Source organism: Bombyx mori, chromosome 11 (genome assembly GCF_030269925.1).
Source record: "Bombyx mori chromosome 11, ASM3026992v2".
Classification (NCBI taxonomy): Eukaryota; Metazoa; Arthropoda; class Insecta; order Lepidoptera; family Bombycidae; genus Bombyx; species Bombyx mori.
This window is the reverse complement of record NC_085117.1, coordinates 12,116,097-12,144,081: the sequence shown is the minus strand read 5'-3', so window position 1 is coordinate 12,144,081 and position 27,985 is coordinate 12,116,097. Positions and strand designations below refer to the sequence as shown.

Sequence of the window (27,985 nt, the reverse complement as noted above, 5' to 3'; positions counted from 1 at the left end):
AGCTCCAAGCAGCATTTAGCTCCAACTAAATTCATTAAGAACCAATTTTTCAATCGATGATTAAAACAACATTAATACTGAGAATGAATATTTATTTATAAAATACACATATGTTTTGACCACAAATTTTGCACGATAATTTAAATTAATATTCATTAATATTAATTTAAATAAATATGAATTAATCTTCTTCTTCTATAACCCATAGTCAACAGTCGATCCTTCTGTTGCTGGTGCATTTGACTCATCACTGTCAAATTTGTCCTCAGGAACAACAGTTTTTTTTTTGCTGGTTCTGATTGTTTACTTATACTTGCTTCAGATATATTAAGGGGTGATGTGGCAATACACACTTGCCTTGCCTTTGTGTTCCTGTGCTGGAGCTACTTGGATAGCTTTGTCATTGCTACACCTATTTTCAAGTGGCTGGACATCTGGAAATATGAAATAATGTTAGCAATTTCCAACAAACGTATAGTTTGTAAATATATAGGATTATATGTGTACTGTCATAGTAGTAGTAGTAGTATTTAACTTCCTAGTCATCATCATCAGCCCATATAATATATCCCCTTGCTGGACACTGGCCTTCACTACCATTGAGAGGGTTTTTAGGCCTTAGTCCACCACGCTGGCCTAGTGCTGGTTGGTGGATTACACACTTAAGAAAATCCTAAGAACATTTAGGTGTGCAGGTTTCATCACAATGTTTTCCTTCACTGTTAAAGTAAGTAAGTGATATTACACTATGATAAATTTTCATTTTCACAAACTTCCTAGTACCTTATGTAATAGGAACTGAGATCCACTTGCCCATTTTGGCTACTTCCACTAACTAACTAACTATTCTCATTTTTTCTGATATTGTTATTTGATTAGGAGATCTGTGAGTGTAACTAATTATTGACAGTTACACCTACCTTGACTACAAGATGGCAAAGGTATAATAATACGACACATCTCATTTTTAGTCGTCTCTTCAATTTCCTTGATAATAGTGAGTCTTTGCCGTTTCACAAATGCAGGCCGAGGTTCACTATGAGTGAATTTTCGTTTTCTATCTGCCCGACAATCGAATTTGGATGGTAAACAGTTTGGTTTCATTCGAATTCATTTGATGGAGCTCATTATCTTGTATTGCATATAATTCTCCATGTAGTTTTCCAGCTAAAACATGAAATAATTTTCCAACAATTTCAATACATAACCTATAAAAAAAATATTACAATGTTATTTTACTAATGTTAGGAATATAATTTCGACTGTGTCAAAATGTTATTATAATGTATATATACCTACATTATCTCTTGAAAGATAAATAATGAACATATTTACTTATTTGTTTATATTACCTATGTGAACTCTTAACCTATCTTTTTTATACCTTCATAGCGATAGGTATATAGGAGGATGGAAAAAATGTATTTGGGCTAACTTTACGCGAATGCACATTTTTTTTTTTATTTTTTTTTTAATTTTTTTAATTAAACTGTATACCAATTAATTGATCCTTCAGGATTTATAATTGTTTTTTTTCACGATTAAAACCGCGTAGAAAGTTTAGGTATTATAGTTGACGCATGCGCCATAGATTATACACTTATGGCATGCGCAGTACACATATTTTGTATACATTTATTCAACTAATACAATTAATTAAACAAAAAATGAGTAATTTCGAAAGAGAACAAACGTATTTTATATAAGAACAATCGAAAATGAATATTTACGAGTAATTAAGGACGAAAAAATATTAAAAATTGCAATCGAGGGGCTAACTTTTAGATATATTTTTAATATTTTTTTTAAAATAAATAAATGGGGAACAAACAATTATTACCAATTAACAATCAAGAACAAATGATGAACAAACGAATTAATAGAAAATAAGTAGAAAAAAGGAAAAAAAAATGTTTTTGAGGGGCTAACTTCATTCACCCGTACCGATGACCCTAAATATTAGGTGTATTATCTATACCCATGTTAATAAGTTTTCCATGACAGGACTTTTTGGCGGGAACGCGAGGAGTGAAGTTTGTGTGATTTGCTTTTAATTTGTCAATTTAGTGTTTCTTCGGGTTTAAATGTGTAATAACGGTGGTTTCTTAACTGTTTAATATCTGTTAAAGTGCACAAATGTGGGAAAATGAAACAAGGCCGCTGGACGTAACTTCTCGGGATCCTCCAAAAAGTCCACTGAAAAAATCTCAGTAAATGACCACCATTTTACTCAGATTATATTTCATCCCATATCATCTCATCGCATCTCGTTTAGTTTCATCCCAGTTGATTAATGTCACAAATCAGTTGTCTTCGTTTCATTTCATTTCACTCCATATTATCATTTTTCATAAAAATAAGAACATAAATTAAAATGAGACGACTTAAGGGTCTTAGTTACCAGGTCATAAAATCTCTTTAAATTTTTTTTTCCGTGACAGCTTTAGATAATTGACAGTAGTGGTATTCCATTTTTCCAAGTGAAAAGGCGAAGGTATCACACCATACAGCTGAACCTTTTGTTTGTATATTCTGAGCGAAGTGAAATGTAATTGATTCATTTGAGACATTAATCAATTGAGATGGTTAGACATCTTGTGAGACTGCACGGGTAGGTACCACCACCCTGCTTATTTTAGGGTAATTAAGCAGTAATGAATTTCGGTTTGAAGGATGGGGCAGCCGTTGTACTGTAAAAACTGAGACCTTAGAACTCATAACTTAAGAGCATTTCCCAAAATGTTTGACCGTCGTTTGAAAAATCTACTTAAAATATAATATGTATATTTAGGACATAATATGTTAAATACAGTAAGCTAAATCTAGACAGATTCTGAATTTCGGATTGTTTTTTTGTTTGAGCTTGTACGTTATCGTACACCTTAGGACCCTACATTGACTGCTTCAGATCGACACGAATAATTGCCACGAGACGGGCATCCGGCGTCTTATAGGATTTCAAGAAATCTTATAAGACTGATAAACCCGTCCAACCCGGGTTGACGTCACTCGCCTTATTGACACGTGTGACGTGCTGCGTACCCAACAGCTGATAGTTTTTATACAAAACACCTGTAAAATATTAGTTAAGGACGAAATAAAAGTTCTTATTTTGTTACTTAGAAATGAGTGAAAACCGTAAAGAAACACGCAGACTGTATTATAAATTTATGTTTTTCTATTAGATGATAGATTATACAACACCATGAAAAAGGTAAAATTGCGAAAAATTTAATAAATTAAATTGTTTTATCAGTACCTACTGAATATTTTTTGTTACCATTTAAACACTTTCTAATCAAAATTTTTAGTTTTCCTATAAGATAGAAAAAGAAGGATGCTATATTTCCTATTTATAATAATAATTTAATAATATTTATCATGAAGTTGTTTTACATGATTATAGCGTTTCAATTTCAAGAAAAATAATTATCAGCATAATTTCGGGACAGTAACAAAACAAGGAGCTTGGGTAATAAAGTTGGAAATGTAAGGCTAGCATTCACACTATGACACACATTGACATTATCATAAAATGAAAACAAAATAAGTAAAAATCAAAACATAAATAAAAAAAATATTGCGAATATTATTCCAAAAACAAAACTTTCATTGAGGAAACAAATAAAAACTTATACCTTCTAATTAATCAGTTGAGTCTTCATTATATACTAGTATGGCAATTATGTGAGATGTGTACTTAGCTTTAAAAAAATATTTTTTGTTACTCCTCGTTCTGCTTATACGTTACCACGGGAAAGTAACAAAAACAGAAGGAACCAAAGGACGGGTACAGAGTTTCAAAAAACTTCAGAGGTGTCAAGGGACACCCGGATGGAACGAAGTTCCTTTCGATTAATTAGTGAAGGAATTGTAATTTTTTTTTTTAAGTTATAATAATAAATTACGGCATTATGAAGAAGAAAAAAACAATACTATGAACTAAATTACTATTGTTGAAACGCTATCTCGAGAAACTGTACTCATTACGCGGACCAATCGGATACGAGCAATGTCACGCGATAAGCGCCTACACGTTGATTGATCAGAATGACGGATCTAAAAAGTGTCGTGACAACTTTTCGTAAGAATTTTTTCCGTCTAGCCCCCTTTCATGACGCGCGATAAGGAACTTCGTTCCAATAAAATACATGTTCTCGACTGCTCTGGGGTAGACCGGTGTTATAAAATAAAAGAGTGGACTGTATTAATACGATAGGTGTAATATTTGGTTAATTTATAAAAGAGTAATAAGCAAGTGCCGCGGGTGACGTTGCTGCTCGAAGCATAGATTATACACTTAATATACGAAGTGTCGAATACTGTCGAAGGTGTAAAACCGCGACCCCGAGGTGAATGAAGTTAGCCCCTCAAAAAATTTTTTTTTTCCTATTTTATACTTATTTTCTATTAATTCGTTTGTTCATCATTTGTTCATGATTGTTCACTGTTAATAATTGTTTGTTCTGCATTTATTTATTTAAAAAATATATTTAAAAATATACCTACAAGTTAGCCCCTCTAATGCAATTTTTAATATTTTTTCATCCTTAATGACTCGTAAATATTCATTTTCGATTGTTCTTATATAAAACACGTTTGTTCTCTTTCGAAATTACTCGTTTTTTGTTTAATTTACTATTTTTATTAGTTGAATAAATGTATGCAAAATATGTGTACTGCGCATGCGTCAACTATAATGCCTAAACTTTCTAAGCGGTTTTAATCGTGAAAAAAAAAACAAATATAAATCCTGAAGGAGCAATTAATTGGTACCGTAAAATGGGGTAAATAGGGACAAAATCGAACTTCAGATTGGATTTTAAAATAGTTCCAATTAAATAGTCACTGCTCAACTAAAGAAATAAGTTGAGTCTTGAACGTACCTAGGTGATAAAAACCGTTACATTATTTTAATTATTCATTTTAATGAATTCAAATTAAAAAATTCTTCAAATTAAAGAAATAATCGGTAAAATAATGGCCGTCCCAATTTACCCCGCATCCGGGGTAAATTGGGACACGGGTAAGGGTTAAATTGGGATATTTGTAAGGGCTGTCAGCTCGCAGTACTGCGATATATAGGTAGGTAGGTAGGTGCCATACAATTATTTATATGGACCAAAATTATGAATACAATCCATAATTTAAGCACAATACACAACATAGTGTAAATTAAGCTGGTTTCTATTCCGAAGCGATGTGACGTGAACAATAATCAACAATACAATGATCAAAAAAAGTATGTCTATGTTATATTTTAGAAAATTATTATTTAATTTCCTTAAAAATCACAACTCTGAAACAAAATCCCCCACATACGTCCCAATTTTCCCCAAAAAGAAAGGAAAAAATATACATTTTTTATTTTGTCGAAATATTGTATTTAAAATAAGAATATTGCAACTTACCGTTTGTTGTGGTATTTGCAGGTGTATTAAAATTTTATATAAACTGTGATCTTATTGATAAAACAACGATAAAATTACTTTTTTTAAAAGTTCTTTAAGCTGTTTTAAAACGCACTTTTCAACCACTATTTTCAATTTAATTTGACGAATTTTTGGGACCAACTTAACTCATATTTAGTATTTCTATAGTTAACTTGGTTTTTCTTCTATACATTGATAAATATTACCATAAACAAAATTAGGTAGATTCCGTGTTACAGGTACTTTGAGAATCTTCCGCAGGTTTGTCCCAATTTACCCCAGAATCCCAATTTACCCCATGTCATGGTATAGTTTAATTAAAAAAATAAGAAAAATCAATAAATGAAATAATGTGCATTGGCGTTAAGTTAGACCAAATACATTTTTTCCATCCTCTTACCTATCGTATTAAAATTTTATTTTACTAATGTTAGGAATATAATTTCGACTGTGTAAAAAAGTTATTATAATGTATACCTATATTATCTCTTGAAAGATAAATAATGAACATATTTACTTATTTGTTTATATTACCTATGTGAACTCCCTATCTTTTTTATACCTTCATAACGATAAGTAGGAGGATGGAAAAAATGTATTTGCTCTAACTTAACGCCAATGCACATTATTTCAATTATTTATTTTTTAATTTTTTAAATTAAACTGTATACCAATTAATTGCTCCTTCAGCATTTATATTTGTTTTTTTTTTTCACGATTAAAACCGCGTAGAAAGTTTAGGCATTATAGTTGACGCATGCGCAGTACACATATTTTGCATACATTTATTCAACTAATAAAAATAGTAAATTAAACAAAAAAACGAGTAATTTCGAAAGAGAACAAACGTGTTTTATATAAGAACAATCGAAAATGAATATTTACGAGTCATTAAGGATGAAAAAATATTAAAAATTGCATTAGAGGGGCTAACTTGTAGGTACATTTTTAAATATATTTTTTAAATAAATAAATGCAGAACAAACAATTATTAACAGTGAACAATCATGAACAAATGATGAACAAACGAATTAATAGAAAATAAGTATAAAATAGGAAAAAAAAACTTTTTTGAGGGGCTAACTTCATTCACCTCTATATAGGTCTATGGATTATACACTGTCGACACCGACATGACATTTACAACAAAATGGCGATGTGAAATATCGTCAATAGTGTTGCCAAAAGCAAAAACACCAACTAAATTACTAGTTTAAAAAATCTTTCGACACAAAAATCGGTAACAAAATCGGAATTCCACTTTGGAATTTTTATGGGATAATATTATTTTCCGAAAACTGATTAACTTACGACGTATTTCATTTTAAACTAAATAAAACATGTATTCAAATACTCTAAGTAGTGTTTTAAGACTATAGCTTAAATTCAGTTTCTTATAATTTAACGAAATAAATGAGTTCAAAATCACCGCGGTCTCAATGGGACAACTTATTTTCCATAGTACGAAAACTTGGTTTTTAGATTGATAATTATTTATTGTAGTTAGTGTGGTTATTTATTGTTTTGATATTTTCTCTGATAATTAAGTAATATCAATGAAGTTACGAGTCATGTATGGTATTTATATTAACGTAGTAAAAAAATTATCAAAGACCAAAGTATGGGACATCTACATTGTGGCTATGGTGAAAAAATTGGAGAATTGCTCTCAAGGTAGGTGACGGCATTTAAGTTGTAGATGTCTATGGGCTCCCGTAACATGTCTGTCTGTACACATGGTGTATTGGAAGTAAAAATACGGCATGAAAGCGGACATTAAAAATGTACGATATTCCAAGACAACTTTTCTTGTAGCCATTTGAATACATCTGAGGTTTAGAAATTTATCTTTAAAAAAAAACCATTATAAACATAAATCATTTATTATTACTTGTTCAGGCGCATTTTGAATTATTTTACTATCAATAAATTAGATTATTTTTAAAATATTTGAGAAATTAAGTCTTAGAAAACATATCTATATTATATATACAAAGAGTACATAAAACCTTTGAAATGTGTAAGAGGACCATAATTTTATGGTTTAAAAACTGGACTTCTTCCAAATTCCACTCTTGCATCTTGATGTCCCAAGCTTCATCTCATGTTGTAGTAACTTGTGTGTTTGGTACTTGTATCATCTGGTGCCACCTCCTAATGAAGCTGATAAAACTAAAATAAGAAGTATATGGGCCCGTAGATGGCGACTCCAATGTTGTATCTGTCTTGCGGCTGTGTCATTACACAAAGCAATATGCTATCTAACAGAAAATGTTATATACTTGTAACAGCAGTGGCGCTAGTTTTGCAATCTATTTGTGTCCGATTACAACCAACATATGATAGAGGAAATTGGTTTAAAAATTCAAGTGCCTTAGAACTCGACTCGAATGCCAACTCTCGAGCGATGAATTCCACAGGAACGGTCTGTCTGTAGCTGCACATATTAAAATGGGATTATTAAAACATAGCCAGCAAGGCTGGCAACACATTATCATTGGAACAAATGTTAAGTTTAACCTAAATTAGCTAATCTAGTGACTACTGTACTGTGAGTCTTAATTCCCAGACAGAAACATTAACTGTATTAAAGTTATTATAGTAAAAGTAGCTCCGAGAACCCTACACTATTTGTATCAGTAAACACTTAAAACACCAGGATAGTGAGTAAGGTTGTTTTCTCAATCTTTGGCATTAGAAATCTATATTTCTATTATACAGAAAAGAAAACAGGACAAAATCCTGGGTTTGTTGAATGTCGCGTTTTTTTTATTCTAATATAAATACAGGGTGCTTTGAAACTATTTTCGAAAATGTAGTCAGGTGCTACAGCTGGTTATTCCTGGTGAGATAAAACGAAAAAAATATCTGCATAAAATTTTGAGTTGTTTTACAAATTGTAAGAACTTAAAACACATTTAAGAATCAACTGTCATTAACTTATTTGTCTCACCGAAATGGTCTTACAGCAGTATTTTTTTTTAATAATAAAAGAAATTTTTGCTAAGCCTATGTGTTTGTTCCCGTTTAGACTTCAGGAATGGTTTCTTGACATCCCTTACAATATGTAATAGTTCATAACAATCATTATAAATTAGTAGCCTAGTGGCTGAATTGTAGAAAAATATATTTTAATTTAATTATTTTAAATTTTACTTTACCATGAATACAAATATGTGCTGAGTACATATACAGTCATCAATAAATAATAAAATATAGAACAAATTTCTTTTTTTTAATTTTACATCTCATTCATTCACTCATTCATATACTTCATCAGTATACACATCTCATTCAATATTCTGTTAATTATTGTCTTATTTCAGTATTAAGACATCCCCTAATGTTTTTCGCAAATCGTCTGATATTTTAGTCAACTATTTGTACAAAATGCATAAAAAAATACTAATTGCCTTTCCAGTCAGAGACTACTTACTGCACTGATACTATTTCGAAAATATAACTGTTTACGGAAATGATGTTCTCATGTTTCCAAATTTCATTTTATCAAAAAGAAATCATTTTCATTCTCTATTGGATATGTATCATATGGAAGCAATACTATTTAGTTTTGAGAATTTAATGCATACTAACAACTTTTCACATTATTAAATTTTGGAGATTCTTCAGGTACTTTTTATTGGAATTGCCTCTGGCATTACATTAAGACAATGACTTGCCAAAAAATATTATAATTTATTCTCAATAAATTAATTTAATCAAAATTATTTTGACTGTTTATTATTTTCACTTTACAATTTCTGATGTTTCGAATATGTATTTTCCAATTTTCATGGTAACAAAGGACTACAGTGTTACTTGTAAAGATTTGAACATTGTGGGAACTATTGTATGTTTGACATGACGCTTATTACCATAGAATACACAAAAACCATAGAAAATACTATAGAGTTATTATTTGTAACTGGGGTAATCTTGCAGAGGAGCCAGTCTCGAAATGAAAGTGAAAGTGAATATATTAAAACCTACACAACAAGCCTACATAAACAAAGCTGGTATCTACTTTTTAACATGATGTTAGTCATTGTAGTAATGTGATAATGGATAATGTACCCCCTTACCCTGAAAATATGACTTGGCGGCTATAGGTTTTAAGCCATGCTATATTTTTTATCTTGATCAATCTTTAATTTATTTGCTAGGGTTGATAAGAATAAAGAAGTACAGTTACAGGTTGACATTGAAAAAAATGCATTTTAGATGCAAAGCAAATTATGCACATGTGTTTTTTTTAAAATACTAGATTTTCATGTTGAGCTATTTCTTTTATAATATATTTTGTAGTGAGCATTACTAATTAATAATTAGTCTAATTAGACTGGAAATAGAGTGGACACCCAGTTTCAAGTGTTGGTCAAAAGTGTCTATTTCCACTGTTAAGTAAACTAATAAAAAATAAACTAAGAAAAAGACATACGACTTTATGATGTATTTGAGGTATTGTTTTCGCTCCCTCTCCACAAACCAGTCCATGAGGTATCCAGCCATTAGTGGGGCAGTTTTGTAGAGTAAGAAAAACTTGTGTAAGTTTCCAGTTGCCCAGGCACATCTAGTTTGTAATGCATGTTTTATACAATTATTTTCCCTGTCTTCTTTAGATAGAAACTGAAATATGGTTGTTAAATCTGAAATAGATAAAAAATAAAATATGACTTTCCTTTATCAGACTGAACAAAATTACTTAGATGCTTTGGATATTTGGTTTAAGAAGCACCAGATAAAACATAATACTAACCTAATGTATTCTTTGTAAAAATGTAGTACAATATCCTGTATGCTGTAAATTCTGCTAAATTTGATCTACAGTGTGGCAATTCACTGTACAACATTTTAAGTTGAGTTTGACACTGATTAAATTCCTCATGGTCACCTTTTTCCAAGGCAATGCGAGCATGTGTTTCATATACTTCTACAGTGAAACTATCTCTTACCCCTTGCACCTGAAATATGTTACCATCACTAAAGTTGTATTATAGAATATTTTAAACATAGTGCCTTTGTTGACTCACATACATTAGATTACATATTTAACAATTATTATACACTAAACTTGAAATTAAGTTTATTATAATTTTAACATGGATATATAAAAGGAATAATAAAGAAATCTCACAATGAGTGTTATACATGAAATAGCCCATTAGTTGAACAACTGTGATGAAAATCTGTAGATTGCTTAACATCAATTAGTTCCATCATACAGTTTTGCAAAAAAATAATTAAATAATTTTACTTACAGTTAGATCTTGCCTGATGGATTTGAGTTGATCACAAGCATATCTATAGTCTTGGCGCTCTATCCATTTTTCTTTGACATTCTTGAGGGACTTATTTAAAACTGACACAGGGCGAACTTCACATGCTTCAGGTGCTTTAGTTAGTCTCAAGAATGACTTTTCTATATCTAGACATGTACCCACTATGTGCATATCATTTACTTCATAATCACCTTCATTGTCTTGGATTATTGATTTTTTAGAAGTAAGTTCTACTCTTTTGCTATTTACTTGTAGTGAACTTGCTATGGAGGGTACATTACTTGAACCTGCAAATCTTTCAGCTCTTTTTTGAAGTTTTTCAGCATTACCCTGAGCATCTTCAACAACAAACTGATTACACTGTTTCTTTTTATTTTTGCTAAATTTTTCTGATTTTTTATTTGAAACTAACGACAACCTATCCTTAACTTTTTGCCTCCCCTTACCTTTTGGAGGTTTTTTCTCTTCAATTTCATCACTCGAACAAGATGACGCACTGGAACAAAGCAAGATTAAATCAACTATCACTTTGGCATTGCACATTATTTAAGATCTTAGAATTCTTACTCACCTTAACCTTTTTCTAGGACTCCTAGATTTTGACCTGCTCCTCGAGCGTAGTTTTTTTTTCCTTTGATTATTTTTAATTCCACTAAAGCTATGATTAACTAAGTTAGACCTACTTTTAATCACTTCATTAAATTTTTCACACTTTTGATATAAGCTTAATGCACCCCGAACTGGTTTAACAGACAAATTATTACGCTCACTGTGGACACTTGGTATTGGTTCTATATCCCAATTCCTAGTCCATATTTCATCTTTATTTGCAGCAGCAGTAATTCGTCCTTTTAAGCATATATCAACTTGATCTCTATCAAACTTACTCTTACACTTTTCATAACACTTTTTGATATATCTCTCCAAGCTTTCAGGCCATGCTCCTGTTGAAGATGGAAATACTGTTTCTGTCTTAAAACTTTCACTTGATGTATCTGGTTTGACAAAAGTATTCTCCAGCGGGAGACCTTTTGGCTCTTCCGGAGGTTCAGGTATATTCTCAACTTTCATTGGGGGCGGCAGAGGAACATCAATAGGAGGTGGAGGAGGTTTGGGAAGATCTGGAGGAGGAAGAGGGGGCAATGGTGGTGGATAATCAGGCAAAGGAGGTAGATTTGACTGCGAAATTGTGTTATCTTCATATTCGTTGTCAAACTTTTTCCGTTTAACTTTAGGCTCAGTTGGGTTTGTCAAGAGAGGATTTTCACTCTGAGATAAAGGAGCAGCTTTTCTTACATTATTGAGATTGAACTTGATAGGGTTCTGATTTGGGAAAGGGCGGTTTACGCCCGGGCGTGGGGCTCTGAGTAAAGGTGGTGGATTTGAAGCTTGATTCATACCAAATTCAGACTCGTTGTATTGATGATGGTGGTTATAGGCATTATTACCAGCATGATTAAAATATTGATTATAATAAGGTGCATACATTCCACCATGGTAATTGTTATATGGATGATGAAAAACACCATACATCCATGGATTATGATTTGGAGGTAAACCAGTCATTGTTTGCAGTGGAGGCTCCTTAGCATTATTGCCAGACATCCTTAACAGCTAAACAAATAAACCAACTACTGCAAGGTATTCCTGCAGGCAATTACGTTCCTGTGAGAAGTTCTTATTCCCCTTATAGATTCTTGTGTGAAAATCTTAGTTACGGCCACTATTTCTTACAAAAACAAAATGGCGACGACAAAGAAAGTCGATTGTTACATACGTCTTGGATGTTCAAATAATATTCTTGGATATTGTAATAAATAACAATAAATGGAGGACGTAGCAATTGCACTCACATTTCACGTTTCTTCACCTAATTTTACACCTTTAAAATAATTTTGATCTAAGTACTTTGAGTGTAGATCATAAGCAACAGACTCTCAAATATTAAGTGTATATTGTATAATCAATCTATGGTATAATCTATGCAACAGACACAGTGCTGCCAGATGACCGTGTGAATTTCCCCCCAACTTTTTTCGAAAACCCCCCGAAAATAGGCTTTTTGAAGAAGAAAACCCCCAAAACAGTCTTTACTTATTATAAAGAAGAAATAAAAAACCAAAAGGATTTTTTAATTTTTTAATCAAGCTGTCCCTATAACTTCAACCATCTCTAAACAATTATTACAATCATATTCACTTTCGTTATTATTATTTAAAGCATGCACGTTTTCGAAGTTAAAGATATTTAACATGTCCGATGTGGGAACAAAATTTATGGCTCTATTTGGCAGTGAAAATCGAATCCTGAGAACCGCTTCGGCAGTTTCTATTGCCATTTGGTTGCATAATTTGTCCTTTATAATATTGACTTGTGAATAGTATAGTAGACTATAATTATTCTAATAGTAATTGCGAACTGTGTTTGTGGATGAATTATTGATACTCAAAAAACTTCCGAAATTTCTAACTAAATTTTTCCCCCCGAATGTCCCCCCAAAGGATCTTTCCCCCCGAAGGTCGAAAAACCCCCGAATTTGCAGGGAATCCCTCCCATCTGGCAACTGTGAACAGACAATTGGTACTATTTAGTACATATGTATGGGATTTTTTGGCCTGAACGCGAGGAGTTAAGTTATCACGACTTAACTCCTCGCTTCTTTTATTTTGTCTATTTAGTGTTTCTTCAGGTTTAAATGTGTAATAACGGTGGTTTATTAACTGCTAAATATCTGTGAAAGTGCCTAAATGTGGGAAAATTAAACAAAGCCTCTGGATATAACTTCTCGGATCCCGGGAAAAAATCTCAGTAAATGACCACTATTTTACTGAGATTATATTTCATCTCATCTCATTGCATTTAATTTTATCACAGTTGATTGATGTCTTAAATTAATTATTATTTTACTCCATATTATCATTTTTCATAAAAATAAGAATCTAAATTAAAATAAAACATGACTTAAAGGTCTTAGTTACCAGGTCATAAAATCCTATAAAAAAGTATTTATGTATTGTGGAGGGTAATGCCGGCCACTGACATGCGCGCAAATATTCGTACATTGTACGAATGTTTGCGCGCATAGTGAAGGGCCGTCAAACATTCATTCGCAAACTTAATGGCTGTGCAAATGGGTTCGTTACTCAATTTGCGAACCCGTTTGCGCTTCCTCGTACACTTGTTTACGAATGTCTCACGAATTTCTCCTCCTTTTTAATTCGTCAATAGAACATTGAAGAGAAAAAGAGTTTTGAATTCTTTCCCAGACATCATTAACAGCCATGCTGTTTTTATGGGATTTCTTTTGATGAAGATACGCTACACAGTATATATACTACACGAACTATGAAAATGGCGATACGTCCGTTACCTTCGCAATCGTCGGCGCAACTGGGCAAACGCATGTGTGGGAGACTACGCGAAGGTTCGCGGTTCGCGCGCTTTGATGTCTGTTAAAAAACCGACACAGCTTGGAAAACCACGAATGTAGCGAAAACTTTAAATCATTCGCAAATGTCGTCCTACACTTGCGGGTTTGCGTATTCGTGCGCATGTGAGTGACCGGTGTTAAAGTAAGGAGGACCGTCTCAAATGGGAGAAGCTTGAAGTGTCCCATTTTCAGCATTAAATAACAGTTCAAAAATCCTCCAGAATGGCGCTAGCATAGGCACAAGGTATATGAATTGAGCAGTTGTTAAAAGTAGAAGTTCGCTTCAGGTGATCCGTTTGCTGTTTCGCTTCCAGTAGTTTCGATTACTAACGGACTGTTTTTTTTTTATACCTATGCTGATAGCCTTGATAGGCTATTTCAGCTTCGCAGAATCTACCACCCCATCGGAAACGCGACCCACTGAGAAGATCCGGCGAGAAACTCAGTGAGCTGTGTCTATGTGTTAATTCGCTCGTCGAGCCCTTCGTTGCAAGCGACGGGTTCGACGAGGACGGTGACCGGTGGTTATGGTGCCAAAAAGCACCGTTAATGGATCAGGAGGATCCGTAATGACGTGCTTTGGGCGACGTCGACGGTTTACCATTTGGTCTACAGGATCGGGTATGTAGTTTCCAGCGGCCACGACAAGAGGGTTCTCATGCCGTGCCGCCTTCTCGAAGTGGCGCAACGATGCCGACTGTAGATATTTACTGACAGAGTCGAGCTCCAGGTCATCGTGGAGATCCACGTTCCTCAGAAAACATGGTGCTCCGACGGGTATCCTGCAGAATCGGGATTGCTGACTGTATGCATCTCTGCAACGCTTTTATAGTCGGTACGAGAGCCCTAGATTTATCGAGTACATTCTGGGCAAGTAAAGTAGCTTCGATGTGTTTCTGCTATCTGACAATAGATGGCGCTGTACTTCCCGATTTTACTAGTACCTTCGATATCCGTTGGGCTATTCGGCGATAACTGGCGCTACTCTTACCGGCGTAACAATATGAAAGTTAAGAGTCTAAAACAGAAGATTTCTGATTTGTCTCAATAAGGTGGATTAAATCATCATGGTGAGGAAATTCTCTGAAGATACCGGTTGTTTCTGCCTACCCAAATGCTGGTAGCTTCAAGAGACTACTGCAGTCTTCAAAGCAACTGGAATATCCAATAATGTAACTTATACAAGGCAATAAAGGTGAAATAAAAAAAACATTGTAACCAGGTAATAATGAACCCCTTTTTAAATAATTGTATTTTTTTTATATTATTTTAATAGTTAATTATAATTAATATTTTTTTATTTGTATATTACATATATTTGTGTTTTACATAGCTACCAACATTATTAAGGATGATTAATGCTGATATTGCATTTTTTATAACATTAAAATATGCTGCACCTCTACTGCTTTAGATCACCAGATTTATTATCGTTTAGAATTCTATATTTCGAATGAACAGATTAGGTGAATGATAATTAGATATCTTTTGCAACTATTCAACATCATAGTAATTTAATTTTGTTTATAGGAAAAAATATATTTGTTATCTTTCACAATTTTTCTTTACATTGAGTTTTACAGTTTTACACTATTACAGTTGTAGCACATTATGCAGTTATTCACTAGAGAAGTTATTTGCATCATCTAACACAATGAGTAAATTTTTGCTGAACCATTTATGATTTAGAAGCCAAGGAACACACAAGTTAAAGAGAATTTTTTTTGCTAACTTTATTCACCTATTAATGATAATAATCAGATAGTTTAGTTTAGAGGCTTAAAAGTGTGGGAGACACACTTTCCCAGCAAAAAGTTCAGATATCACTGTTATCCAAAGGGAGAGAACAAATAATATGTAGGAGATTCCAACTTGATGACTGTTTGGTAATTGATAAGGTTGTCCTCCAATCTCATCCACGTGGAAACCCATGGGAAATATGACTGCCGCTAAGCAGAATACAACCACTGAAAGACAATCATTGATTACTCCATGATTTAAGTTTTCATGATATATTTTTCTACTTATGAGATGTATGCAGTTACTTTACTATACACACACAATTCCGGCAAGTATTTTACTTTCATCATTGTTTTTGTCATGCTCTTTAATAAAATCTTGAGTACAACATAAAAACAAATAGCCCAGAAATTAGATTAGATAGTAAACATAAATTTCTTTACTTTTTCAATCATCACACTGCAATTTCATCACATTGAATATTATTGATAATTTCCCGAAAAACCTTTTAGAGAACAATAATGTTTGTCAGTTTACTTACTTGCTGCAAAACCAACCCATCTTGCATATGGGACCACATTTCTGTCAAAATGACTTGAAGCTAATAGTATAACAGTGGTGGTGATGCATATGCAGCCAATGAAAATGCAAATAAGTGCCAAAAGCCATTCAGGTTGAAGGTCTGGAGTAAAACAAACTTGAGGTCTGTTGTATAGAGTCATGCAAGACCACATAAGACCTAGACGAGTGTCACCTGAAATTTAAATATTTACCTTATGACAGATTATTAATAGTAGTATTTATTTTATCTTCTTTGAATTTTTCATAAATTGGACATTTTGTATTGAATTCCAAGGTTATAGTTTTTTCTTTTTATTTATTGATAAATAAAACATGAGCCACAAGAACAATATTATGTCAACAAAAAATGTTCATCACGATATGCTTAACTCTTACCTGATAAATTATTTAACTCATATTAAAACACATAATTTAATTGACCTTATTTGCTATTTTGAATATACAATCATAGGTACCTCCAATGTCTGTAATTATCCAATCAGGCATTGCAAGACTTACAATGGCAAAAACATCAGCAGCCATGAAAAGTGTGGCGGATATCACTGTTAACTTATCCATTTTTGTGAATAAAATTCATACAAGCTAGATATAAAATTATAATTTTCGATTACAAGAAAAATTCTCTTAGATATTAATGTATATTGACAGCAATATTGACTTATTCATAATTTTATTTTGTATGCTAAAGTTGTGAGTGAAGGGATAAGAGATCGAAGACCAATGTTTACAAATACATATTTTTTTTCATTTTATTTGCGATAACTGGAAACTCGTCTTTTTATCCCAAATTGTTTTTTCTAGCATACTACTATAGCAATCATTGTAAAATGGTGGGAATTTTATTTTTGGAAGAAGTTGAGACGTGTTGTGGTTAATAATTAAAATTTAGACAGATAAAACACATTTGGCGAAACAGAATAAAAAAAGATGTGTGGTGTCGTGGGACACCGGATAGGAAAGAAGTTCCATATATAAAATAAAAACAAAGCATTACGAGAAAAAAATCGTGCGGTGAAATATCGCTGTGCGGAAAACAAGGCCTTATTCCACGGACTTTTCTTACGGTTTTTACTAGCACATTTTTTTCAGTTCGGTCGCGCAGCAAAATCCCTATCTCCTCCAAGCCTGCCGTAAGGAACTTCGTTCCAATAAAATAAAATTTTAATCTAATACAAAGATACAGTACCCGCAAAATATGTCGTCCCTGATCACCCTCTTCGACCAACTTATACCTTGGGCCAGGAAGACCAAGTACCTGGGTGTAGCCCTGGATGTATCCATGACATTCCGCCCACATATAAAATCAGTCCGTGACCGTGCCACGCTTATTCTCGGCAGACTCTACCCCATGATCTGTATGGTAACAAGGTGACACCTTACAAAAGACCAGTCATGACTTACGCGAGTTCGCTCTCGCGGCCCGCACACACATAGATACCCTCCAATCACCAATCCCTACAATCTTGTTTTTTGTAGGTTAGCCGTCGGAGCTTCGTGGTTCGTGAGGAACATCGACTTACACGACGACCTGGACCCCGAATCGCAACGTTACTTCGATAAGGCTGTGTGCCATGTGTCGCCTTGTCGTTGCCGCTACTGACTACTCCCCGAACCCTGATCCCACTTCGATAAAGCGGCACGACACAAGAACCCTCTCATCGTGGCCGCTGGTAACTACATTCCCGATCCTGCGGACAGAATGGAAAGCAGTCGACGTCGCCCAAAACACGTCATCTCGGATCCTCTCGATCCACTAACGGTGCTTCTAGGTACTTCAAGCACCGGTCACCGTTCTCGTCGAACCCGTCGCTTGCGACGAAGGGCTCGACGAGTAAATTAACTCTCAGACACAGCCCACTGAGTTTCTCGCCGGATCTTCTCAGTGGGTCGCGTTTCCGATCCGGTGGTAGATTCTGCGAAGCACGGCTCTTGCTAGGGTTCGTGTTAGCAACGTCATCAGGTTTGAGCCCCGTGAGCTCACCTACTAGTTAGGGTTACGCTGGAATAGCCTCTCAAGGCTACCAGCTTAGGTAGGAAAAAAAAAAAAGAACCCTGATCACGCAAAAGCCAGTCACCATCGACGTCCTAGACACGTTTATACGGATCCATTAGCTCTAATAAACCTTGTATTAGACGCCTTCAGCCCTAACACTAGGAGCCGGCTTAGGGACCCCAGTAACCATACTCGTCGAACTCGGCAAAGGATTCATCGTGCTACCTAACCCATGGATCAGCGCTCGGGTAGCTGTTAGCAAATCCCACCCCTCCTGGCTGAGCCTTTGCGTGCCCACCCGTCCTGGTGAAACTGGAAAGGCCTCAGGGCCACCAGTAACCCTTCAATCATAAAAAAAATCTTATAATTTACAGAAAGTAGTTTCACTCAAGGTGCCACGTAAGGATAAAGCGTTACGCCAACTCCTCAGTAGGTATTTGTAATGTCTCTACAGTGGTGCGACAAAGAAAGTCACAAGTGATCACACAGGGAAAGTGGTTTTTGTAGGTACTACTACCCTACTTATTTCTGTCGTGGAGCAGTAATGTGTTTCGGTTGGGCAGCCGTTGTACTGTAAAAACAGATCTTAGAACCCATATCTCAAGGTAGTGACATTTACGTTACAGATGTCTATGTGCTCCGGTAACTATTTAACACCAGGTGGGCCGTAAGCTCGTCCAGGTATCTAAGCAATAAAAATAAATAAATAAATAAAACATTGCCATAGAATGTGAGCTCATTGTAGGCTTTATGGTAGGCATCGTCTTGGCTCTGTCCCTGGTATTATGGACGTCCATGAGCGATGGTAACCACTTACCATCAGCTGAGCCGTATGCTCGAAAGCCAACAAGGCAAATAAAAAAATAGTGGTCAAGGTCACTTTAGGTTTTTTTCCCTACCTATTCGCTGGTAGCCTAAGGTATTCCAGCTACGCCCTAAGTGAGTTCACGGCCTCAACCTGAGAGAATTCATTAATACTAGCCCTAGCAAGTGCAGTGCTTCGCAGAATTTACCACCGGATCGGAATCGCGATCCACTGAGAAGATCCAGCGAGAAACTCGGTAAACAGTGTCTATGGGTTAACTTGTTCGTCGAATTCTTCGTCTAATCGACGACTTCGACGAGGACGGTGACCGGTGTCTGAGGGGCCTAAAAGCACCGAGATTAGATCCGGGAGATCCGACAAGACATGTTTCGAGCGACAGCAGTTTTGCGTGGCCCCGTCGCCTGGGTCGGTTAAGTAAATACGTCCGTCGTTTTGACTTAATGAATGATTGTGTAACAACCTGTAGAATAACATACTTCACTAGATCAAAAACCCTAAACGTGTTTTAGCTCTTTTTATGATAGTTTTTGAAGTGAAACTTCTTTAGGCGCGTTAATAGTAAAATTTAACTCGCGCCAGATTAGTTACGGCTAAAGCGAAAAGATACCATTTCGTGTGAGCGAGAGTGAGAAAATAGACAGCGTTTCTCGAACTACTCGACCTTGGAGAGAGGGAGAAAGCGAGCTAGGTAGTTTCTCTTATATACATTCTAGTTACGGACGTCGGTCACTAGATGGCTTGTGATTAGTTTCCCATTGATCCTGATTACTGGCAGTAACATATTATCTTATATTTTATTTTTAATGAAGGATTAAAAAAATATATAAATATATTTTTCTAGTTATTATTTAAAATATATACACAGCATTCCCTACTACAAGAGAAATTTGATTTATGGATGAAAAATGAAAAAAAACACAACCCTACACAAACTGCAAAAGAAGTTTTACCTCTTTCACGTGCACCAAGTTTCACGCGCACCGTTTTGAAATAGACGAATTATATTTCTAATCATTAAATAAAGGCAGTGAAAGTCCTCATGTTGCCGGTCAATTCCTTTATTTGATAATTGCTTAAATAATATTGAGTAGGTATGTTGTTTAGTATCGAAGTCCATTTTCATTGCCGAGGTCATGTTATTAAAAGTAGAAGAGACGTAAGTAATAATGGTAATGTATAATATTTTTGAGCGACAATGGGAGACTTCATGCTGGAGCCGCGGGTGGGGCGCTGCTAACCGTGTTGCTGGTTGCGGTCGAAGTTGTATCATCGGGCTCGTTGATCTGTAGCCATGGCATTCGGCGTTGTAGCTCTTGTCTGTATAAATTATAAATATTTTATCTATACTAATATTATAAAGAAAGAGGAACGATGAATAGGCTCCGAAACTAGTGAACCGATTTGAAAAATTCTTTCACTGTTTGGAAGAAGCTACACTATTCCCCAGTGAATCTTTTTTGAAAAAAATTAGGAGCCCTGAGAAAACGATTGATGATAGAATAAAATAATGTACTACGACTTTATAGAACACATTATTATTTACAAAAAGTGTGGCGACAGCATATGTCTAACTATTATACTTATGCCGCAATAAGTGTTCTTTTATTTAAAAAAATTAAACAACGTCAAATATCGTTGAAATTTTTGTTAACAACCCGAGCGGAGCCGGAGCGAGCCGCTAGTCAGATAATAAATTATATAGGTATTTGCACTTGTTTGTTAGACTTCTTGTTCTGAAACATAGACGCAAACTAATTGAGAAATTGAATTCTTGTATTCGCACTGAATGTACCGTTTTGTTTCGTAGTATCCACTCACTATACTAGGTTTGTCCTCAATATTTTTTAGTTCTATTGTAGTATCTTATTAGACTGTAGATATTTTACATCTATTTATTTTATATTGTATTCTAAATATTTTGATCATAGACATTTTTAATAGATACCTGTATTTTGGATGGCTGATCGCGTATACCCATGGATCTATACAAGCAACAGCTTTACACGCGACGGCGGGTATCATCGTTACCTAAAAAAAGTTACGCAAAGTATTCTTTAATATTTATTTAATAAAGGACGACAATTGCACCAAAACCATTGATAACAAGTAAAAGTAAATTTATAAAGTTTCAAATTGAAATACATAAATAATTAAAGATAATAATAATACCTTTCTGCTCTCTACCTATACATCCCTGCTAAACACAAATAAGTTTTACAATTTGCCCTGCCTATTTCTACCACAAAGCCGTTATGCTTCCGATTTGATAGTGTAGGTACCAACCTATACTGAAAACTTTGATTAATAAAAAATAAATAAATATTGAAATAGCTCGATACATAGGCATTTATGAGCGACTAGAAGCAAACTTTTTGTGTTTATGTAATAGAAATCTTACCCTTGCGTCTTAAGATGGTTGGCACCATTCGCTTTGTCTCTATTAGGGATTTATCAAAAATCGGAATGACCTTACAAGCCCGTAAATCGAATTCTCTTTTTCCTAGCTATGATATTATACTATGGTACAAGTAATACCATCTGTCATCAAATAGCAGAAACAGATATGAAAACAATTGATACTATTGGCAACGTTCGAAAAGTGAAACGCCAATCTTTCAACGAAAGCCAATTACCATTACCGAAATGCAAATTGAAAACAAGGCGCGTGTTATGAATCCATATTGTTTCACATTCTGAATCTACGGCTCTAAAATATTCACCCCCGGAGTCAAGAGTTGCTGGTCTCCAAAAGCACCTATCAGTGCCATCACTCCGTATGGTGTCCAGGATGCCACAAATAAGAAACATACAGTAAGCGCCGCTTTCGCTATTCTTATTTCGGCGGATTGAGAGGCCCCACTCTGATTCGCTCGCAAAGATTCCACGTTCATCTTTTTTGCTTGTTCTCTGTTGATCAATTAAATGTTTTTTGTTTTGCTTTTATAATATTCTCTTGATAATTTTTGATATTATGTAATCAAGATTGATATAAATATACTTATGAATTTTCGGCAAATATGTCCGAAATGTTATCCAAACTGTACAGATTTTTCTCAATATAAATTTGTAGCTCATTACGAATCTTGTACGAATCTTTTGTAAGTCAAGAATGTATGTATGTCAAGCTGATAAGTGTAGATATAATTAAAAAGCTATGCAGAGGGAATATAGAGGGAGAATACATTACTTATTTACCTTAATGCGGCCTCATGCGCAAAAACTTGTTTAACGATTCCACTATAAAAGTAAATTATCATCGACATGGGAAAAACATAGCTGCATACGAAAATACATGCCACGAATAGCTTTGTATCAAAGGTGTTGGTAAGATAGTCGAACGTGCAAGACGTTAAATATCCCTCTGAAAAATAATTATTTATAACTATGGTAACACAGCATGATCAACAAGAATTATCGAAAGAGACCCGTTGCAAATACGACTTATTGTAATGAAGTTTTTTGAAATCCGTTTGATCATTAATGTCTGTTAACTTAAATTGTTAATGTTTCATTTCAATGGGGAGTACAGTGCAGGACATTACACTTTTGATCGTATTTACTGAAGGGTTTTACTATCACTCAGTACCTATTTGAGTCATTGTAAGTAACATTGTTTATTTACATTGTCTGCCAATTAAAAATATTGTTATGTACATTGTTTCTTATTTTGTTATTATTAATGGGCTAAGTCGGTATTTTTATTTTATTTTTTATTATTATTTACAGGCCCCAAGTCAAGAGTACTTGACAGCAAGAGCCCGATCGCCCAATATTTAACTCAATAAATGCGCAATCGAACCTAGATATTGAGAAAGACAGACAGAGACAGAGTCTAATAATATATAATAAATAATATATAATATAATAATGTACTATAATATAATAACTATCATAATATAATGGGACAAACTGTAGTTGAATGCAGCGTATCCGGGTAGAAAAATTCTAATCTGCTTCGGCGTAGAGCAGTGAGACGGTATAAATAAGATAGCGAGATATGCACAATAAATCCTCAGAGGCTTGGCCTTTTTCCTGCCTAATCACTGTTAGCCTTGAGGGGCTATACCAGCTTCTCTGGGCTGGTAGGCGAGTTCACGACGCTCAGCCTCCAAGACTTTGCTAGCATCTTTCCTAGCAAGACCAATGCTTCGCTGTATCTACAACGTGACACTACAACTCAAATATTGCGACTATTCGGAACGTGAAGGCAGTAATGTAGTAAATAAGTAATTTCAAAAATAATAATAATGCGGTTTTGTGTTTATGCAGTAAGTATACGGTTTTCACTGCTTCAACGAGGACTTCGTTCGGATGTTGGTTTCGTCCCCCGGTTAGAACGTGTCTTATTTTTAAACTATGACTAATTATTTTCTCACCTGGAACATATCTGCCCCAGATCTTCAACAAAGGCAATAGTGCCCACGGAGTACAGTATATCCATACAAAAGCCATCATTAATAACACTTTGCCTTTTGAGAGTCTACCATCGAGCGGACGTGTGATAGTCGAGTGCCTGTCAAAACCGTTTTGTGTATTAAACAATGTCACGTTTAAATAAAATACTTTTACGGTTTTATCACGCGTTTGTTTAATGTCATTTACAACGTTTAGTTTTCATAGTGACAGACGAATAAGATGTTTTTGGCGATAACCCGTGAGCCGAAGCTGTGTGAATTATTTTATTTTGTTAATTTAATATTTCTTCAGGTTAAGATATCTTAATATCATCATATGGTGACTTATTACCGGTTTAAAATGTGTGAAAGTGCACAAATTTGAGGGTTTTCATAAACCGACACTGGCAACAATGGTGTCTTAAGAAGCCAATTGCTATACTTTAAAAAAAGTAGAAAAATGTTATGATGCTGTGCGTTGACATTTGAGTATCGTGCTAACCACCGTTGTATTTTCCCCCCGTGTAATAATATCCCAAGGTCTGGCATATTTTTGACTTAGAGTATCCTCTTCACGATAAGCAGATGCTATGCTTTTAATAAGCGACAATCAGTTTTTCTATTAAAATAAGATATTTTTTTATATTTCAATTCGTGAAATTAATGTTTTCTTTAGCGACTATAATAAATATGGTCAAATCTTACAAAAGGTTTTACAAAATTTTTTTATTGCTTTTAACAGCTGGGACTGTGGTTTTATAATTAACCTAATACAATCGCAGTGTCTGTTTCTAATAAATTTCATGTTAATTGTTGGCCTTAAATATATATTTACCGGTCGTAGGCAATACAGGCGTTTGTCATCCCGGCACCTATGCCGCTGTAGGCTCCCATTACAGAAAAAATCTGGCATCCAATAGTACCGGTTGCGAAGCCGCGCATCGCACTATTGTAAATAAATATAGGTGCTTTTGCCATCATTATGAAGTCCAGTATAGCCAATTGGAGAATGAGTAAATTGCTTGACGTCCTTAAACTTTTTGTCCTGTTCAAATTACGTTTATCATTTAATATCATATTGTTGATGATTATATTAATTCTGATTTTACTATATCTTCCCAGGACATAATTTTCTATGGAGATGGATTTGTTTACCGCTAAAATTAATTCGTGTGCTTATCGTAATGATCATGCAAGAGACGAAGTCGCGGTTACGAATTCTCGACAGGCGAGCATAGAACATTGGCTGAACTTCGCTAATCCGCTACATCCAGAACGGCTTCACCCTATCTCTCTCTGTGGGTGTCGTAAAAAGGGAAGAAGGAATTCACCAGAGAATGGGCAGCGGTGTTCTATTAATATTAAGCGGGTGTGAAGGGCAGCAGTTACGTGTTCGAATTTGAAAGCTCTGGGACAGCCATTATGCAATATAATCTTATATCTCAGGGTAGGGTTGCATTAATGTTGTGATGTCTTTAAATATGGTATAAAACCAGTTGGGTCATTCGTTTGCCCATTTACGGAATTATATAAAAAACCACAATTATTGGTTAACATTTACTACTGTTGTAAAGTACTGATGTTTAATTAAACTATGTTTATCAATATACCTACGAGTTTTTGTCGGGTATAACGACATCCCAGCTATCATAGCGTAAATGGCTTATTGAAAACAAACATATAGTAGTAGGTGTCACTGCCAGTACCGATTTTTTATTTATTTTTATTGAAGCGTCGTTCTATTGTACGGACAATTATACATATAATTTAATTAAATCACTACTACCATTAATTATACTAAAAAAAAACTTACGTGGAAAATACGAAGATAACAAGTCCGTTTCCAAGTAGGGCAGCAGCAGTAAAAAAGATATACAACAGAGCCAGTGCTGTATGTGCGCTGGCGGGTGGGGCAGGAAATGTGAGCCAGTGTTCTGGTACGGCTGCTAAGTCGTCCCCCGATAATCCGTCTCCAAGCATTTCCACTGCTCCAGCACCACTAGATCTGTTCGATCATTTTAAAAAGGGTTGGTCAGACTATACTATAATTATACCTGTATAATAATTTATGTGCTCATCTAAGTGTCCGCTTATTTGTTCGCCAAGGACTTTTTGAAGCTTTTAGAAGCTTAATTTTGTAACTGCGTATTCAATTTATGTTGGATTATATTTGAAAATTAATAAAGAATGGTTTATAAGATTAATAAATTCTTTAACACCTGAATTCATTAACCCGATGTTCAATTAATAGTCGTATTTTCGTTTGAAATGGTTGCAAGACTACAAATAAATATGAAACTTAAAATTATAATGTACTAGTTTTTTCCGCGGCTTTGTCTGCTTGGTCAAGGAAGTTGGTCAGTGTAGTTTTAGAACAGGTATTAGATGGGTTTTTTTCGGTGTATAAATAATATCAGTCCTTTGCCTCGTTTCGACGTGAAGCAAAAGTATAAACAAAAACACTTTCACATTTATAATATTTAAAAAGTATGATTAGATTTGCAAATTCAGATTATTTTACTTAAATTGAGGTAGTAAAATTTTGTAATTTTGGCTGCACGACACAGGTAAACAAATAAAGCCCTATCTACATTAATGCAAACTATGCAATAAAGCTTATGTGTAGCTCTAACGCGGTTGAATGAAACCTTCAGAAGTTATTAATAATCTTTCATTCCATTCCAGGCTAAATAATAGCTCCTATTCATTCATATGTTGGTCTCGTATTAGTATGGCTTTTTTGTTTTGTCGAATTTCAGAACACTAAGGTTCTGAATAAGCTTTTATTAAAAAAAACGGCAGTATTAATATAATATTTATTATGAACGTTAGTTCTAGTGCTAACTTAAACTTGAACTTTGAAATCATCACTGATTTAACTTAATATTCCCAATAACGTACTTCAAAAATTTAATTGTTGCCATAGCTTTATTTAATAAATACGACCCGCGTCCGTAGCATATTTCACGCTGCATTTTCGCTTGAGTGGACGGCGAATTTTGCTGTGCTGTGTGATCATTTGAAAAGAAACAGCTAATAGAATATACAAAATGTACAGGCACTTACTTGAAGGCTGCGAAGTGAGCCCCATAATTTCGATGTGTGCGTAATTCCGTAGTGCGTTGGTGGACCCACTCACTGACTGACTGCTGGCTTAAAGCAGGTGTACAATGATTTATATAAAGTATATAACAAGATTTTTTGGATTATCCACTTTGACACTTCTGATTGGATTAAAAGTGCTGAGCTCACACATCGACACAGATTTATTTTGTATCATGCCTATGGATTCAAGTAATACCTACAAAATTACATTAAAGAGGGTTATTTCTTTGTTTAATGAAACCTTAAAAGAACCATTATGGTATAGTTAATAGACAGATTACAGATTAAAAAACAAAAAAATATTGGTAAGTGATTTCATGTTTTTATAAAAAATTACCTACCGTCACGTTATTAAGAATTATAATTTTAATTAAACAATGAATTGGCACATCCAGACGTTATTATTATAATAAATTCTACAAAATTGCTAAGTGCACAAATATGTGTAATTATGTAGAGTAAAGCTCTCACTTTGATTATTTTAACAACTTTTACAGTGACTGAGATGAATTGTTAAAGTAAAATAGTGTAATTGAACAAAAACAATTCAATTGAACTTCGGTACGAGTCATTCTCGCAGTTCTCCTCTCATTACAATTGTAATTCATAGTGTTAAAATATTGTGGCAGCAATCCTTAAGTACTTCTTGAAATAAAACAACACGATGACGAGAATATATACATGTGGGTACTATATAAGAAATTTAATTGCATTTGTATCTAGCAAGATATCGTCTTTTCGCATTAAAAGTGTACAATTTCCAAAAATATTCGAAATTGAGATAATATGCGGAATTATTTGGTATCAACCAGTATTTTTCTCATAAATACTGTCAAAAGAGCGTGGTTTAGTTTTAGTTTTGACGACTATTAACAAAATTAATAGTTACATAATTTTATCTTACTTTAAAAGACAGTTAATGTAACTTTTAAAAAATAAAATATAAATGTTGCAAAGATGATTAATATTAAAAATACCACTTGTTAAATCTAAAACACTCTCCTGTAAAATTAGTAAGTTTTGAGATTATACAGTTTTAATGTGAGATAACGATATATTGACGATTTTGCGGTCGGAGCTACTAGGTGTTATTTGGTTCTGATAGAAATAACGATTTGAACACAGACACCCTCCTTATTATGAACGTGATTGTATGTCGGCTGTCCCAACTTTCAAATAAAAATGCTTAACTGCTTCGCGCTAG

At 34.2% G+C, this 27,985-nt stretch overlaps 4 protein-coding genes and 1 long non-coding RNA gene across 10 annotated transcripts in view; 1 reads left to right on the top strand and 4 right to left on the bottom strand.

Annotated features, from left to right (window-relative positions):
- Positions 1–75: 75 nt before the first annotated feature.
- LOC134199704 (uncharacterized) lies at positions 76–3,132 on the bottom strand. 4 transcript variants are annotated; one of them, XR_009974311.1, is made up of 3 exons: positions 1,353–1,597; positions 921–1,167; positions 76–434 (listed from the first exon to the last, which is right to left on the bottom strand). It is a non-coding gene; the product is annotated as an uncharacterized LOC134199704 (long non-coding RNA). The 4 variants fall into 4 exon arrangements; XR_009974313.1 differs by having other exon boundaries at positions 921–1,208; positions 1,353–1,368; XR_009974312.1 differs by lacking the exon at positions 1,353–1,597 and adding an exon at positions 1,300–1,314 and having other exon boundaries at positions 921–1,208.
- A 4,164-nt stretch (positions 3,133–7,296) lies between these two features.
- On the bottom strand, positions 7,297–13,273 carry LOC101740607 (leukocyte receptor cluster member 8). The gene is made up of 5 exons (XM_004931442.4): positions 11,283–13,273; positions 10,691–11,207; positions 10,189–10,393; positions 9,871–10,078; positions 7,297–7,869 (listed from the first exon to the last, which is right to left on the bottom strand). Exons 1-5 carry the CDS (start codon positions 12,314–12,316, stop codon positions 7,707–7,709), a joined length of 2,127 nt encoding a protein of 708 aa, XP_004931499.2. The 5' UTR covers positions 12,317–13,273; the 3' UTR covers positions 7,297–7,706.
- Positions 13,274–15,378: 2,105 nt separating this feature from the next.
- On the bottom strand, positions 15,379–17,311 carry LOC101740745 (uncharacterized protein C16orf52 homolog A). Its single transcript, XM_004931443.5, has 3 exons — positions 16,919–17,311; positions 16,423–16,635; positions 15,379–16,108 (listed from the first exon to the last, which is right to left on the bottom strand). The coding sequence occupies exons 1-3, from the start codon at positions 17,019–17,021 to the stop codon at positions 15,921–15,923; spliced, it is 504 nt and encodes a 167-aa protein (XP_004931500.1). The 5' UTR covers positions 17,022–17,311; the 3' UTR covers positions 15,379–15,920.
- Positions 17,312–20,324: 3,013 nt separating this feature from the next.
- LOC692414 (opsin 2) lies at positions 20,325–26,878 on the bottom strand. Its single transcript, XM_021351578.3, has 8 exons — positions 26,743–26,878; positions 25,490–25,681; positions 24,512–24,721; positions 23,659–23,795; positions 22,478–22,643; positions 22,003–22,189; positions 21,228–21,310; positions 20,325–20,599 (listed from the first exon to the last, which is right to left on the bottom strand). Exons 2-8 carry the CDS (start codon positions 25,654–25,656, stop codon positions 20,488–20,490), a joined length of 1,062 nt encoding a protein of 353 aa, XP_021207253.3. The 5' UTR covers positions 25,657–25,681; positions 26,743–26,878; the 3' UTR covers positions 20,325–20,487.
- Positions 21,938–27,985, top strand: part of LOC101736374 (dipeptidase 1) — a 34,459-nt gene continuing 28,411 nt past the window's right edge. The window contains exons 1-3 of one of the 3 annotated variants that reach the window (XR_009974308.1): positions 21,938–22,093; positions 23,009–24,216; positions 24,799–25,285. The gene's annotated coding sequence lies outside the window, so the exon portion shown is untranslated. Of the gene's footprint in view, positions 22,094–23,008; positions 25,286–27,985 lie in introns of those variants that run through there. The other 2 variants (XR_009974307.1, XM_062671180.1) reach the window with 2 other exon arrangements.